General features: G+C 41.1%; 1 protein-coding gene across 2 annotated transcripts in view; it reads left to right on the forward strand.

Moving 5' to 3' along the window:
- trim3b (tripartite motif containing 3b) overlaps window positions 1–17,006 on the forward strand; it is a 31,408-nt gene that overhangs the window by 12,097 nt on the left and 2,305 nt on the right. The window contains exons 2-16 of one of the 2 annotated variants that reach the window (XM_061055026.1): window positions 5,999–6,174; window positions 8,860–8,989; window positions 9,722–9,832; window positions 9,992–10,143; window positions 10,375–10,555; window positions 10,787–10,888; window positions 11,051–11,149; window positions 11,568–11,720; window positions 11,986–12,364; window positions 13,058–13,161; window positions 13,260–13,427; window positions 13,521–13,689; window positions 14,709–14,750; window positions 15,532–15,602; window positions 15,723–15,863. In XM_061055026.1, coding sequence (XP_060911009.1) covers window positions 6,029–6,174; window positions 8,860–8,989; window positions 9,722–9,832; window positions 9,992–10,143; window positions 10,375–10,555; window positions 10,787–10,888; window positions 11,051–11,149; window positions 11,568–11,720; window positions 11,986–12,364; window positions 13,058–13,161; window positions 13,260–13,427; window positions 13,521–13,689; window positions 14,709–14,750; window positions 15,532–15,602; window positions 15,723–15,863 — 2,148 coding nt within the window. In that variant the 5' untranslated portion in view covers window positions 5,999–6,028. The remainder of the gene's footprint in view (window positions 1–5,998; window positions 6,175–8,859; window positions 8,990–9,721; window positions 9,833–9,991; window positions 10,144–10,374; window positions 10,556–10,786; window positions 10,889–11,050; window positions 11,150–11,567; window positions 11,721–11,985; window positions 12,365–13,057; window positions 13,162–13,259; window positions 13,428–13,520; window positions 13,690–14,708; window positions 14,751–15,531; window positions 15,603–15,722; window positions 15,864–17,006) is intronic. The other variant, XM_061055027.1, reaches the window with a different exon arrangement.

A 17,006-nucleotide genomic window follows, 5' to 3' on the forward strand; every position in this document is an offset into this window, starting at 1 on the left:
AAATTAGTAATTATGCATGGAAAAAAAAAACCTTACCTTGCTCCAGGAACCTAGAATTAATCAGAATGTAAATATTAGAAAGGTTTCACACATCTATATGTGTACAACAAATCTGTATGTACACATATAGATGTGTGAAACACGTGTTTTTTATACAGCGCCTGATGAAGAGCTCGGTCGTGCTTGAAATGTCGTGTTCTTCGACGCATAACTAATAAGTAATTGTAATAATAATAAAAGTATATCTTTGGGAGCCATAGTGTTGTAAGTCTTTGTGCATCATATCCTGCAGGTAAATAGCCAGTCATTGTTTAGGATTTTTGGGTGGCTGATCATATTTCTAAGGTGGCCCTTGCTCCCACCCGGCAACCCCTAGATCTGCCCATGATATAAACCACATATATCTGGAAGTTTGTATTATTTATTTTTTCCAAAGAAAAAAGGGTCTTTTGCGGAGGAAAACAGCCTTTTTCAAAAGCAAGGGTGTGAACCTTTCGATATCTAGAATGCAATGTAATACTTTAATAACATAGTAATACCCATTAAATTCACTGTACTGATTTCAGGAGACTCATCACGGATGCCACTGGTGGTTCATCTTCCTCTTGTTTAATAACTGCAGGAGTCGTATATTCTGATAAAACTGTTGTTTCAGCAGAAAGCGCAGCAGCAAACCAATAATGCAGTGGGTTGCTCTCTGCAGGGAAGACAGTCGGGTACTAAAGGCTTCCCACGCTGTAGAATTCGTAATTGTACATCAGTCATGTCATAAAACATTGCTCTGTAATTACTTACCGTGTAGCATGAAAACAAGACGTCCCGTTAGAGTGTTTTATCTAAATGCACAGCGATTGTGGAGAGTTTAAACAAGCTTGATCTTTTTTTGGTTATCGAGTATAAAATGATTCACAAATCAAATACTGATATGTTATTCTGTGCCTGATGGCTTTTCATCCTCTCATCTTTTACTTCCTGATAAGGCCACAACAGCAAGTCTGTCCTGTGAGTTTAGGATGATGGGATTTGGGGAAGGTGTGTGTGGGCGTGAGGGAAACGGAGCCGGAAAGAGAGGCTCAATTCTCACAGATTAACTGTAGATTGATGTTTTGGTCAGAGAATCGTCATCCCTGCTCCAGATGCAACTCTGCAGTTTAAGGGATTGCGTCTAAAATAATCCAAATCATAAAAGTCATGTTTCGACTTTAAAATTCAAAACGATATCCCCTTAAAGGGTTTTACTTCACCCTTACATATATGTGTGATTTGATACTGTTACTCTCGATCCAGAAGTAAGAGCCCCGTTTTAAGTTCTTTTTAAAAGGTGACATCATGAATTATGTAACTGCATGGTTTTGTTTGGCTTCACTGCGTGTGTGTGTGTGTGTGTGTGTGTGTGTTTCAGTATGTGTGCACTTGGCAGGCTAAATTATGACATAACTCATCACAACTGTAACTGGAGGCCGGATGATCCAAATGTTTAGCTGTTCGCCCCCCATCAGCTGACGGTTACAAGAAGCTACACGTTACAGATTTGGATTCATACAAAATTTCTCAGCAGATTGCCGCATGCAGTACAACATATTCCTTGGTTAAAGTTATTTCTTCTTTGGACTTTATTTCTTCTTCTTTGATTCAATCTCTACACCAACTCTCTCTGTCCAGCACAAATGTTTGCCCTATGACGCAATCCCTGCTAGTTTAACTTTCCCAGCCAATCAGAGTGCGGCAGTAGGAGGGTCATGCTTGTAAACAACACTGACAGAAGGCGGGACTTTACATTTTTTTACAGTCCCCTCCCTCTGTTGACATCCCTTCCTCAGTGTGGGTGTTGCATGGGAAAGGGGAAAAGCAAGAGAAGGAAAAGGGAAGAGGAAGAGTGGGCAGCAGGGGCGAAAGAGGGGGGATTGAAGTGGGCGTGTGTGAGTCAGGGCGTGTGCTGCTTTTTTTTTTTAAAGTTACACAGAGCTGCCATGGAGCCTACTAGACTGATCTCCTCCTCATTTCTGACAGTAGGTAGTCTTTCTGTTGACTGTGTTTGTGTGTTTGTCCTCATATACATGTTTGTGTACATTCATGAGTGTGGAGTATGAGCTCAGCTGTTGCCAGAGAGGAGTTTGTGTGTTTGTCCAAGCTGTCAGCAACACAACAATTGGTGCAGTACAGGTGCATGAGAGCTCACACTCTTGACTACATTCCTAATTTAACTGTCTCAATGTTCTACTTCCTGCCCTCGTGTTGAACTTGGAAGAAGACGTTTAATTTCCTGTCTTGCCTGCGCACATTTCCCCTGCTTTATTTCCATGTGCGTGTCAAAAGAGATACACACAAGCAGCATGTGAAGCATGAAGCAGAGGTTTCAGTGCTGAACAGGACAAAGAAAACTGTTACTTTTGTGTTCAGTAAAGCCAGCTCTGAATAGACTCATTGTGCGTTAACTCCACGCCTGTGAGCTTTTTTGTCACACACAAATACACTGCACTCATGACTTAAGCAAACACACAAACAATTAGATACACATTCAGCAGCTTAAATCCTGATATTTTGCTGACTTATCCAGGCTAAGGTCAACAGCACCATTACAGCTTTTATTACTGCGCGTATAAGGGCCAGAGGAATTATAGCGCATTTCATTTTGATGGTATTAGCCAGCAGCTCTCTGCAGGATGTGTCCCCTCATACTTCATTTTGTGAAGCTTCCTGCAGTCCTGCCCAGGCTTGGCTTTATCCTGTCCTGCTGCTTTTAACTGCAGAGCCTGAAATCTGTGTCTGCACGTCTTCACTCACTTTTCAAAAACTTTTTTTACACACTTAATTTTAGCCTGTCAGTTAACTGGTCATGGTTACTTTAAAGCATCAAACTAAACGTCATGGCCTACTTTAAGAGTTTAAGTGGGCATGGATGAAGCTGGAGCCAGGTCAGAACACAATCTGTTGAATACCTATACACATGCAGCACTCTCGTATACAGCCACTCATGTGCATGCATGCATGCATGCACGATTGTACTGTGTTGTCACACCATGTATGCATTTTGCAGTATGTCTCCATACTTCATAGTAAAACTTGAGTATGTAAGAGCTTTGACGCATCTGCAAGTTAAAAATGTTGTTTATTATTCTTGAATTTTTTACATCTTTGAATACATTTACATACTGAAAAAAAGATCAGAGTTTCTCAACTCTGTGACTACTGATTTGATTTCATTGCTTTGAGCTGTAATATTCTAGCTGTGTTTGTGTGTGTGTGTGTTTATTTTAGATGTACTGCTCTGTTATTCTATATTGTCTGTGGTGAAGACAATTCAGGGTGGTTTTTAATACTGGTTGGATTTTTAATTGTGACCTATTTAGGAACTGTGGATATAAATAGCGGTATAAGCCAAGTCCTCTACAATAGGTCAAGTGCTAGATAAAATGTTAAATATTCATCACGGTCCCTTTTATAATAAAATATAACAATAAAACATGATTTCCATTCTAATGTTTTGACAAAGCCACAGCCACATCACTCCCCAGTTAGTCCCAAGACCTCTGCTCTTATTTTAGTTCCACTGTCACTGCTTCCCTAACTAAAACATGTGTCTAAATATAGACAGACGTCACTGAAGAAGATATTTGTATCAGTGTGTACTAGTACAGAATGATAATGATGAAGACGTGTGAGAACTGTGCTGAAGTAAACAAGTACATCCTTGGGCTGATCCCTCTTTTGGTTCTACTTGCTATCCCACTTCTTTTCATCTGAATCCGCCAGAGACAACAGGATACTCTTGAAGCGCCGGTTTCACATGCAGGATTATTAGAGAACAATGAATATTTGGATTTAGACCAATGTAGGCTACTTACATTAGCCTGTTTGTAAAGAGAGTGTGAATGAGGCATGTCTTTCCCATGGTAGACAGCTTAAGAAGTGACCTGTACCCTCCCAGTCTGGACTCTCTGTCATTTGATCCTCAGTGTGTGTTTGAGTGTGTGTGTGTGTGTGTGTGTTTGTGTGTGAGACTGTTTGTGTGTGTGTGCAGTGGTCAAACAGCACACAATAGGGCCTGAGCAGAGATGGGACGCAGGGGATTGAGTGCTTTATTAGATGTAGCAGTGACAGATGTGCAGACGGGAGGAGGGGGGGAGGGGGGTTATGTGGGGTTGATGGTTATCAGTGTGTGTGTGTGTGTGTGTGTGTGTGTGTTCTTGCGCATGTGTGTGTGTAAGCCTTCCCAGTGAGTCTGTCATGTTCATAAGTATACAGTGCATGTTGAGGCCGGACATGTTTGTCACTCCTCGCTCATCCCTGCATGTGTATGCGCGGCGTGAGTGTGTGTCTGTGTCTGACACATGAATTAAACATGTGTTGACCTACTGAGAGCATGAGGCTAGAGCCGGTTATCAACACAGAGATAAAAACAGCATACACAGGGTTTATCAAAGGCGCCAAGATTAAGCCATAGGTCAAGTCAGGCCAAGCCCTTATCCAACAATGACATGTAATCACGACTTTTAGTCTCTTTTATGACAAAAAAAAAAAGTGTTTGCTAATGACTTGTATTCTTGTTGGGCTTTCATTACTTAACGCCTGATCTTTCCTCTTTGTTGACACTAATGAGAACACACAAAACTAACACGTTTAACATAGTGTTATCACTGTGCTATGTGAGCAGTGGCTTGCACTGATGAGCGTGAAAATGGGGCCATTTAACAAAACAGCTCTGTTGTGTGTTGCTAGGCAGAATTTATCCATACCTCTCAGCTGTATTTCTGTAAAGCATGAGATCATCAAGAAGCAGATAGCTCCTTTGTTCATGGCCTCATCACCTGGTTATGCTGCTATTTCAAGATGTTTCTTCAATCGATTCAGTGTCTTCTTACCAATGTGTTCAAGCTTCAATTTGATCAGTGCCAGCGTGAGGTTTGTTGTAATATTTCATTTATGAACACAATTTGATACACTGACAGAAGTGTGTTTGAATGAATCTCGATCTGTTACAAAATGAAAGCAACATGACACCGCTTACAGCCACCAAGTTAAAGTTCAAGGTTTATTATACTTTCACTTTAAATCATGATAACTTAATAAAACTGCTGTATTTTTAATTTTCTAGAATATTTGTGGAATATATACAAATTTAAAATGTTCGAGTCTGTCAACTCCCAACCATGTTATTTAATTGATATGTCATTTTTTGGTTTCCCCTTGAGAGTGTGTGCTAGTGTTGTAGCACGCGAAATCGGTCTTGGTCTTGTCTCTGTCTCGGACTGGGTGGACTCTGGTTTTTTAAATCAAGACCGGTCAAGACCACCACTAAAAGAACAAATAACGTCAATTTGTTTGATTATTATTCCCGGTGTTACGGTCTAAGTGAGTGACAAGCCTGCTGCAAACAAGTTGATGACTTTTCATTGATATTTACGGTCTCGGTCTTGCCTCGGTCTTGATCCCTAAATGTCTTGGTCTGGTCTCGGGTATGTCTTGGTCTTGGTCAGTGTGGTCTTGACTACAACACTAGTGTGTGAGTTAAACTCTTCAGGAAAGTGTTTCTTTATTTTGTTTTATTGTTCTGTGGCTTGGAAAGCTTGTTTCAGTGCAGTATTTATTTGTAATACAGCACTCCTTTTTAACCACAGTCTGCACTTGTTGTTATGTCACAAAACCTGTTTTTACTTTTATTTTGCTGCTTTGCATCAGCTTAGAAGCTAATCAAAAATCCAAGCACATGGCCTTGCTGGTTTGTCTATATATGCTGTTGTCTGCACACCGGGGGCTGCTGCATGCTCCTATTTCACACAGTTCTCTTTCAGGCGGATTGGCTGGTATTAGTCCAGATATAACACCATAACAATGGGAATTTATTTTAAATTAATCAAGGAATTAAACAGCTTAGTTCACTTCGGTTCCTGGCACCTCTTGTGCGGGGTTTTGCTGCACATTAGAAGCCCTGAGAGGAAAAGCCTTCCCAGCTAAAATATAAGCAAATATTTATGCATGTATCTTTGTCTCTCTGCAGGATAACGGCTGCCGTCGTGCGTGGCTATAGATGTCCTCTGTCATGGCCAAGCGAGAGGCTGGGAGCACCAGCCCTGTGGTGCGTCAGATAGACAAACAGTTTCTGGTCTGCAGCATCTGTCTGGATCACTACCGCAACCCCAAGGTTCTTCCCTGTCTGCACACCTTCTGTGAAAGGTAAATAACATTTGTGCTCTGCAATGACAACTGCCAGAAGTCCTGATTAACTACACTTCTTTTAAACCAGGCCTTTTCAAGAAGCATCCCACAAAAGGCTGCCTTCACATTAGGCTGGTGTGTCAGCTGTATGATAAATATTACTAAGGTCATGTACATTAAACTGAGCAACTGTGAAATATCTGAACTATATACTGTAGGCAGAACCAACACAGGGCGTACTGTAGATCCTATTCGTGTTATGATTGGCACTCTAAACATGAAAAATGCAACAAAGAGGAAGGAAATACTTGTAATACTGCCCATTTGAAGTTGAATATCCTTGCTAAAGCCCTCATAGACCTTCTACTAAATGTAGCTTTTTCTAGTCATCCATAGAAGGTGGAAAAACCAAAGATATTTACATGGTAGTACTTATCCTCTGGTCCTATCACAGAAGCATTCCTGTCGTGTTTATAAGTTCCCTATAGAGAAGCCTCATCTATTGTAAATCCCTACCCACAATTAAACTCAGAGCACTTCTCATACCGTGTCTGCTGGGAGTGCATTCCTCGGCTTTCGGGACTGTTAAAGAGTCTGAGAAAAAGGCTCATTGTTGGGGAACACATCTACAATGTTTCAATTTACCGTTCCTCAGAAAGATGACACCCCCTCAGGCCGTACTTACAGCGGCCTCTCATGCAGAGGAGGCCTGTGAGACGCCTGTGTTGTTGGTCTGAGTGGGAGGATGGAAATAGAAAAGGGAGGTATCTACTCTGTACCAGAGGATGACTGACTTCATGCTTCAAATTGGTTTACTTCTCAATTCATAATCAGACCAATATTTATTGAATAGTTTTGAATAGCCACACAGAGTGCAGGGTAAATCCTTTTTCCAAGCAGTGTGAGGGGCATTTGCTCACCGGAGGACAATATAATCCCCGGTTTAACTGGAGGGCATGTGATCTGGAGCCCTGCTGAGGTGAACAGATTTTTGTCTGGAGCTGAACATGATGTTGCCGGACAGATGTTGCTAAACCAAATGGGTTGATGCAGTTCGAGGAGGGGGGGGGGGAGGGGGGTTTAGGGCTGAGCTAGGGACCCCATGCTGAGCCTATAGTCTGTTTGGTATGGCCTTGTATCGCTTTTAGTTCTTGTCTCTTTGTGTGATTATCTATCTTTGGGCATGCACAACTGTGTGCTCACAGGTCAGAGAGCAGGATCATGAGTAAGCCCTCTGCTGTATAAATAACCCCAAAATAAATGACTTACACCAAAGGAAGGTGGCTGTTTGCACTCATGATTGGATTTCACTTCAAAAGATGAGTGTGGCAGTTTTCACTCCATGGCCATTTTCCTCTGACATTACACTAACAGTTAGAAGTATAAATACTACTATCTCTGGTTTACACTCCGTTATTAAGAAAAATGCTTTTTACACACAGGCCTGAAATACACACATATACAAACATGGCCTGTGGAAATGCATTAGTGGAGAGATGTCGGAGTGGGGCTTCTACACAGTGCTATGTAGGGAGCATGCCAGAGCTGTTGGGGGGTTTGGTGCCTTGCTCAAGGGCACCACGGCAGTGACCTGGCACCCCTCCAGCTACCAGAGCAACTTCCATATTTTGGGCGAAATGTTGCCAGTCTGTAAGTTAACCATCCGGAGTCTGACAGATGCTATCGCTAAGTGAAAGGGTCTTAATGCTGATTACTGAGCTAACAAATCAATAAGGAGATATGAGACAATTAATAAACAACAACTTGCTAATCAATCAATATTTTGAATCTATTTGACTATTTTTAAACATATTTTTAATGTCAATTCAAGTTAGAATTTTATGCTTGTTCTAATGCTAAAAAAAAGACGAGGATTGATCAGTATTTTATTTTTCACTTTTTTTCTCACATCTTTTTTCAGTAGTTGTTCCTCAACTTGTTGTGTGTCATTGATCCAGCGTCAGAGCATTACAGAGCTTTTGAAAAGCGCTAAGTCGAAATGATATATATATTTTACAGCCCTCTGTTGTTGTGGGGACTTTTGGTTTCCACTGGTCTGTGTGGTGTCGTAAATTTAAGAGAATGCTGTAAACAGTCTGCGACCAGACTTCCTTGTGTACAACAACTGCCCTCAGGATTATTTTAACATTAACAACCACTTTAGTGCCAACAGAAGCTAAAGAAAACATCTGTACATCACTCAGCCGGGCTGTCGGCCAGGAGTGCGGTGCAATCTGCATAATTCAGCTGAAATGCTGACTGTGGGTTTGGTTCGGCTTCAATTCCTTTCACTGTTAAACACATTACCTCCAAAGGTGAAGAAGTAAAACATCCTCAGCCTATCTGCTGAAAAAGTTTGTCTCTTTGAGTCTCTGTTAGGCTAATTGGTTTCTTGAGATTCACTTATTTAAAGAGGAAGTGTGCGTGATTTCTCCAGAGGCTGTTGTTTTGTCGTATCGACTCTGGTTCACACATTTGCTCTATTCATTGTGACACGTTTACTGTTGAGGCAGAGTCACTCCATTATAGTGATAAAGTGACAGCTTTCTCGCTCCCTCCCCTCTGCTGTTTTCCTTTCCTTCTGTTTTCTCCTGTATCATTAAATCTAATATGACTGATATTATTATGCAGAACAATGCTTAGACATGTAGATATTAAACTCTAATTTTGGCTTTCTCTATTTTTTCACTCTCTTTCCTCCAGTTGCCTCCAAAACTACATTCCCCCAGAGTCTCTGACGCTCTCGTGCCCGGTGTGTCGACAGACGTCCATCCTGCCAGAGAAAGGCGTTTGTGCTCTTCAGAACAACTTCTTCATCACTAATCTCATGGAGGTTTGATTGACTTAATTTTTTTTTTTTTTAAACTTCATTTCTGACACAAATGTGTTGTCCAGAAAGATTTTTTTAAGGTGCATCATGGCCGATCATGTGGTTTAAAACAAAGCAACGATGAATCAAAAGGATTACAGACAAGTAATGTGATGTGAGGTCTGTTTCTGTGCTGATGCTTTTCTTAGAGCCACTTTGGGTGTTTAACAAAGGGAGGACATTTTTGTAGCCTGACATCATTCTGGACTGTCCTTTTTTTTTCTTTAAGGGGCTCCTTTTAGGGTTAGTTTCAAAGTTAAGTCTATAAGGTCTTAACACTGACGTTTCCAGAGGTCTTGTAGGGCTGAGGATAAGGGTTAACATCTGAAATTGAGGGAAAGAATGCATTCAACTAAAGGTGATCAAAGGAGAAGAAATAAAAAAAATGTGTGTTTGTGTCCAGAAGAGAAGTCTGCCACAGAAATGATGACCTCAAAAAATAAGCTATACATATACTGTTCCTCCAACGTCCCCAGTTAGTTTGATTTCATTCTTGGCGGAGATCTCTGTTCCTTGTCATTCCCCTACTTTATCAGGATCTTCATTTTCTCTCACCTCTCAATTGTCCATGGTACAGGAAATGCAAAACTGCTCCGTAAATATGTGATAAGACGGTTACAACTTGATGCCAAACAGTACACAACAACACTACACTTTTATTGAAGTCTTTTTTTAATTGAAACTGTGTTCTGTCAGGTTCTTCAACGAGACCCAGAGTGCTCACGGCCTGAGGCCTGCAGTGTCCTTGAGTCAGTCAGCGCTGCAGTCGCAGGGAAGCCCCTCTGTTGCCCAAACCACGAGGGAAAGGTGGGTGATACCTCCTCCCTGTCATCACCTCACCAGAGTTTCCTAATCTCTTCTGTTTTGATTAATTATTAACGATGAACTAAATCAAACTCTTTCCTGCAAAGCCCAGGAAGAGTGAGGGGTCCCTTTTCCCTGACTCGGTTTTGTCTCCCCCTGCAGGTGATGGAGTTCTACTGCGAGTCGTGTGAGACGGCCATGTGTTTGGACTGCACAGAGGCCGAGCACCGGGAGCATGTGACCGTTCCCCTGCGGGACGTTGTAGAACAGCACAAGGCTGCTCTGAAGACGCAGCTGGATGCCATTCACAGCAGGTGGGGGCTTCGTACCTTAATAAAGGTTTCAGAATATTGACATCATGTCACGGGTTTTGGAAGCTTAAGTGTCAAGACTTTTCACCTGAATGGCAGAGTGATAACGTTTTTATGGCTCTCCATCAGATCACATTTTATTTAGGGATTAGTATGGTTTTAATTTTAGGATTTTTTTCATTATGAACTCCTCAAAAAGTTTTATAAGCAAATTTCACATTGTCTCCCCTTCAGGCTCCCTCAGATTACAGCAGCCATTGAGCTGGTGAGTGACATCTCTCGCCAGCTGAATGACAGGAAGATCGAGGCGGTGGCAGAGATCACATGTACATTTGAGGAGCTGGAGCGGGCGCTGAATCAGCGCAAGACAGCCCTTATCACAGACCTGGAGAACATCTGCAGCGCTAAGCAGAAGGTTAGCACTGCTGCACATGTTCACTACACATCATTTGACTTATACTGTGCAGTATTTGCATGCACAGAGGCGCACTTATATCTTTGCAGCCTCATTGTCTAATGTAGTTTGGAAGTTCTGCCACATTCCTGTCGAAACTATTCAGCCTGCTATCTTAATGATTTTGACTCTTCTGCCTTTCCTCTCCTCCCTCTCTTACTCTTCTTGTGTCTTCCACTTTCCCGAGTGCAGGTCCTTCAGGCCCAGCTCTCATCTCTCCTGCAGGGGAAGGATCACATCCAGAGCAGCTGCAGCTTCACAGAGCAGGCTCTCAGCCATGGCAGTGCTACAGAGGTGAGCTGGCAGGTTTTTTTTACTGGAACAAACCAGCTAACAAGCAGGTTACTGTACATCACATTATGGAAATGAGCTAGTAAATGTGTTTGCAACCATCTTTTTAAAGAGGCACTATTGGAAGTAAAGGGTTTAAGACGATATGTGTTTCTGCAAGTACAGGTGTTGCTGGTTCAGAAGCAGATGAGTGAGCGGGTAACAGCGCTGGCCAGACATGACTTCCCAGAGAGGCCGCATCAAAATGCACATCTGGACTGTCAGGTATCCATTGTTGTTTATTTTGAGTCCCACTGTTTATAATGTCTTGGAGGAATTATACAATTTAAATGAAAAATTATACATCTCTGATCAATAATTTATTTCAATATTAATGTCAACTTTTCAAATGTTGTGGAGGTTTTCATTGTAAGCCAAGCCATCTGACAGATTAGTCTTTGATCAGACTTAAGAATCACCTTGATGTATGATTGTTGTGTGACTCTCCTCACAACCTAACCTTTTTTTCAAGGCAGCATGCACTTGGCTTACTTGAGCTTAAAGGGATTACACTGTAGTTGTTCCGTAGAGTTGCACCGTTCAGTTAACAAGAACCGCCCGTGGAAATGGAAAAACTCAAGAGAGCAGAACAGGATTCTGCTGTGTAAAATGTGTTCATGCTACCCGTGGTTTACTTCTCCAGGTGGAGACTGAAGGTTTGCGACGCTCCATCCAGAATCTTGGCGTTCTCCTCACCACAGCCGCTGTGGCTCACACCTCTGTGGCCACAGGAGAGGGCCTCCGACATGCAGCAACTGGACAGCACCACACCGTTACCGTGACAACAAAAGACAAAGTAGAGTCTTAGTTTTCACTTCACATTTGCCATATGTTCACTTTTAATTGTTTTCACTCACATTAGTTGCTCTGTTTTGTTTTTTATTCGAATTCACTATCAATGCTGTTTTCCCTTTTTATTCTCCTTTTATGGTCACATGTTGATTTTTATTATTATCCATCTCATGTCTTTAGAAAGTGCTGGCTTTGCTATGTGTGCATATTGCTTGATCTACAATCGCTTTTGTGTTTTCTCAAGATGAATCATTGACCTCTTTCTGCAGGATGGCGATCTGGTACGGACAGGAAATGCAGTTTTAAAAGCAGAGATAACGTCTGCCGACGGGGGCCGCGCTGCAGAGACAGAGATAGCGGACAATAAGAACGGGACGTATGAAGTGGGCTACACATTGCGTTCGGAGGGGGAGTACTCCTTCTCTCTGTTGCTTTACGGCCAGCCGATACGAGGCAGCCCTTTCCGTCTGCGGGCGGTCAAACCCTCAGATGTGCCACAATCTCCAGATGACGTGAAGAGGAGGGTGAAGTCTCCCAGCGGGACTGGGGGCCACATACGGCAGAAAGCAGTGCGACGGCCTTCCAGCATGTACAGCACCACCAAGAAGAAGGAGAACCCGATAGAGGACGAGCTCATCTACAGAATGGGTAAGACTGATCCGGAACATAAGTACAAAAACTCTTAGTGGAAATGTAGACCTATACTTCTGCAAAATGTCCTCTTTGGGGACAGTCCTATGTCTCTTGGCGTGTTATTTTTACATTAACTGCAAACCCGAAATAAAAACAATGACTTCAAACTTATATATACATATACATACATATAACAAGTTCAAGTGTTACATCAGCAGCCCCTCTGGGCAGCTGCTGTCTCCTCTTCAGGCCAGTATAAACAGTGACAAAGTGAACGGTTTGTGACATGATCGAGGAGTGACATCCAGAAAGTACACTGCATCCACAAACATTCACATGTTGTCAGAGGACAGTTGAAATAAAATAAGGATTTCATCTGGTGGTTTCTACTTATTTAAACCACCTTATAATTTGTATGCTGGAGAACCCCTGTCATTTCCAAATAATGTCATTCCATTACAGTACAACATTCTCAGTGTGAAGGATATCCTAGCATAAGCAGGTCACTTCAAGTCTTTGCAAGTTCAGTTTGAGAAGTGCACTGGCATGAGCGCAGACCTGCATTTACCCTGGAGGTAGACTCCTCTTTTTGATTTGCATTGAAAAATGATCACTATCAGCAACATACAGCACAGCCCCCCTACTATAAGCCATTTACAAGCTATGAGAGACAGGTGAAAATGTCGAGTAAAAGTTTTTTTTTTACAGGTACCCGCGGCAGAGAAAAGGGGGAGTTCACAAACCTGCAAGGAATCTCTGCCACGAGTAATGGCCGAGTGGTGGTTGCAGACAGCAACAACCAGTGCATTCAGGTGAGACACACAAAAGAGGGGAATGCAGAGGAAGATAAATATATCATTTCAGCACTGGGATCAAGACTCAAATTCTGCTCTAATGGAACCACTTACAGGTTTTTACCAACGATGGCCAGTTCAAGATGCGTTTTGGGGTCAGAGGACGTTCTCCTGGGCAGCTGCAGAGACCGACAGGCGTCACTGTGGACATGAATGGTGACATTGTGGTTGCCGACTACGACAATCGATGGGTCAGCATTTTCTCCTCAGATGGCAAGTTTAAGGTAAGAACTCTGGACTCTAAGTTGTTAAACATTGTTTCTACACACTAAGAAGTTGCTCCCCTCTTCAACCCTCTCCGTCTTCCTCCCTCATAGAATAAGATCGGTGCAGGCCGGCTCATGGGTCCTAAGGGCGTGGCTGTAGATAAGAATGGACACATTATCACTGTGGACAACAAAGCCTGCTGTGTCTTCATCTTTCAATCAAATGGAAAACTGGTGACCAAGTTTGGAGGCAGGGGGACGTCTGACAGACAGTTTGCAGGTGAGGAGCCGGCCTCACATGTTTTTTTTTACATTCACAGGAAATCCCCCTTTTTATCTATACCACTATCTGTCAGTGTCAGGTTGGAGATCTGTTGGTGGAGTAATGTTACAGTAATGTCAGATATAAAAGTTAGCATGGGGCAGCCAACAGGAGGAAGAATTGTTAATGTTGTGCAGGTAAAGGCCGTTAAGAAACTCAATGAGAGGAATGAAAAGGACGAATCCCAATCAACATGTGGTGTTGGATAACATGGATGAATTGTTGAACTTATGTATAGTGACGTATGTTGTTGAAAAGTCAAAGAAACAACAAAATACAACCCTAGATTTATGCAAAATGATGTAAATCAGAACTACTTCAAAGAGAGAAAAATAACAAGGTAACACAACAACAACAATACAGACACAAAAACAACGTCACAGGAATGAATATGACCAGAAATGGACACAAACTAAGAACAAGAGGCACTTAGAGTTGCACCTGTCATATCATTATGAGACACTATCCCCACACAGTGATACTGAAGTCCTCGTATGATGTTCAACTTTTTTCAACTTTATTGTCCCAGAGGGGAAATTTGTTTGGATGGTTGGTTGGGGGCCTTCTTCAATATCAGTGCTGGGGGCCCTTACTCTAAAATATTTGCTTTTATCCTGCAGATAAAGTATATATGTAAAGGTCTTCAATATTAGTTTGTAAGTCGCAGCCTGATGCAGAAATTGGTTTGACTTTTGTCCTTTTTACTCATTTTTTTGTTGACAGTTGCAGAAAAAAAAACAATACTTAATGCTTGTGCTCTCAGTCTTTTGCTTTATTTTCCCTTTAATGCTTTACATCACATGTTCTGTTCAGTTAAAAAAGTGTTTCTACCCACAGGCCATGCAGTGTCCCCCTTGCTCCCCCCTGTGCACTGCGCCTGCGCTGACTACCCAGCTCTTTTTTATTCCTTACTTATCCTTTATCTCTGACCTTCAATTTTTCTTTCTTTCTGTTCTTCCTCTTGTTTTTCGATCCAGAAAAACTTGGCCCAAACTATAATAAATCTGGCTCAGTTTTCAGTAAGTACTAAGTGTGGCCTTGCTGGAACCTTTAATCCCACAGTGCAGTGCCCCCCCCCCCCCCCCCCCCCCCCTCCCTGTCTAACCCGACTCCCTGATTATGTGTCTGAACCTCCCGAGAACTCCAATTGTGTATGAATCGTTGGATCACGCTGTGCAAAGTAATCATCACAGATACAAATGTACAGTGTGCACACTACAATAACCCCTTTCCTTTTAATATAATGAACGTTTAGTCACTTGCATTGTGTAATTTGTGTTTATATGAAAAGATCAGTGTGAATGGTTTGACTGCATCGATTTAAGTGCAATGAAACTAACTGTTGATCACTTTTTTTACAAGACAATCAGAGTTACAATCAGAGATCATTCAGGGCTAATCAAGCCAACAAGCCTTCAATTCACTTAACTACATACCCAAGATATGTGTTTTCTTAACCATTGGTATAGCCAGTTATATCAGATTGAACTAAACATTCTTTTGGGGAAGAAATAACAGATACAGTAGGTTGACTTGTTGCTATGTTAGCATTTGGAAAATCACAACAACTGTGTTACTCAAGTGAGAAGCATCGACTAATAATGCATGAAAGAAATGCCTTCAAATTACTCCCCACCAATCAGAGCAGCCGATCACCTGATTCATCTGTTCAAACACAACTAGTTGAAATTAGTCGAAAATGCCTACTAACAACAAAGAGAACGGAGCACGTGTCAGGGATACGTTTCTGTTCCACTCAGAGCAGATTGCACCTTAACCCGCCTCTCTCTCCTCACGCAGGTCCACACTTTGTTACAGTGAACAACAAGAATGAAATTATTGTGACGGACTTCCACAATCACTCTGTAAAGGTAAGACGTGCTTTGTGTTATGACATCATAGGTGTTCTCTTATTTGGAGACAGTTTCTATAACATACCTGAGTTTACATGGACATTTGGACGACGTGTTTGTTCTGACATCCTGTCACAGGTGTACAGCGCAGACGGAGAGTTCTTGTTCAAGTTTGGCTCCCACGGTGAAGGCAATGGCCAGTTCAATGCTCCCACTGGTGTGGCTGTGGATGCTAATGGAAATATCATTGTAGCTGACTGGGGTAACAGCAGAATACAGGTGAGACAGAGCTATGAGGAGACATAAATCTTTATTTTATAGACTGAATATAAAGTGTCTGTATGACATTGCAGACAGTGAGGTCATGTTTCATAAAGGTAGAGACACTTTTTAATTAAGTCTTGAAGTGGAGGAGAATAACAGAACAATACGATCTTCTTTCATAATATTTAGCCTTGAAAAGAGAAAACCCTGCACCGCTGCTCTTGTTTAGCATCACCATTTAATATAAAATACAGTGATTCTGAGCAAGAACACTCTTTTCAATCCACCGGCCTTATTGATTGTTGTGATAGCACAGAGCTAAAGCATTGTCCAAACATGATCCAGTTTAAAAAAATGTACAAAGCAATGATTTTCAAAAGGTACAGGGATGAGGGAGAGCTTTAAGAAGGAAGAAAATAATAATAATAATAATAATAATAATAATAAAATAATAATAATTGGGTTTAGATAAGTTTTACATGTGTATTATATATATGTAAATTGTACATATAGTAGCCTATATCAAATTGTATATATATATATAGATTGCATCAAATGAATAATTGTAAACATACTATACCAAACTGTATAGATATACGGATTGTATAAATATATAAATATAGTACATCAAATTGTACAAATAGATATGTATATATAGATATATGGATTGTATAAATATATAAATTATAAAAAATCACAGTATATCAAGTTGTATATATGTTTGGAAAATCATTGGATTGTAAATATCAAATATAGTATCATAAATATAGTATAGCAAATTGTATATATAGAGAGCTTATAAGGAGCACAGGCATTTAATTTAATAAATATTAATTATTGAGCTGTGGAAAAGGGGTAGGATTAAATAACTTTTATACTTCTTTCTACTCCTTTTCAGGCATATCAATTAAATATATGTAATTTTCTTTTTCTTTTTCTTTTTTTGTGAAATAATTTGAACATTGTTTTTTTGTTTATTGTATTTTCGTGCTTTTCATTTTGTTTTGTATTTTTGATATGTTTGATTTTATTTGATATGTCTGAAATAAATTTAATCAATCAATCAATCAATCAATAGTTTGATGTGCGAACACGTCCTTTAAAACATTTATAATATTCAGCACAGCAGCATGGTGAACTGCCCATTGAAGCCACAGT

The sequence above is a fragment of the Labrus mixtus genome, chromosome 14 (assembly GCF_963584025.1).
Source record: "Labrus mixtus chromosome 14, fLabMix1.1, whole genome shotgun sequence".
NCBI lineage: Eukaryota > Metazoa > Chordata > Actinopteri > Labriformes > Labridae > Labrus > Labrus mixtus.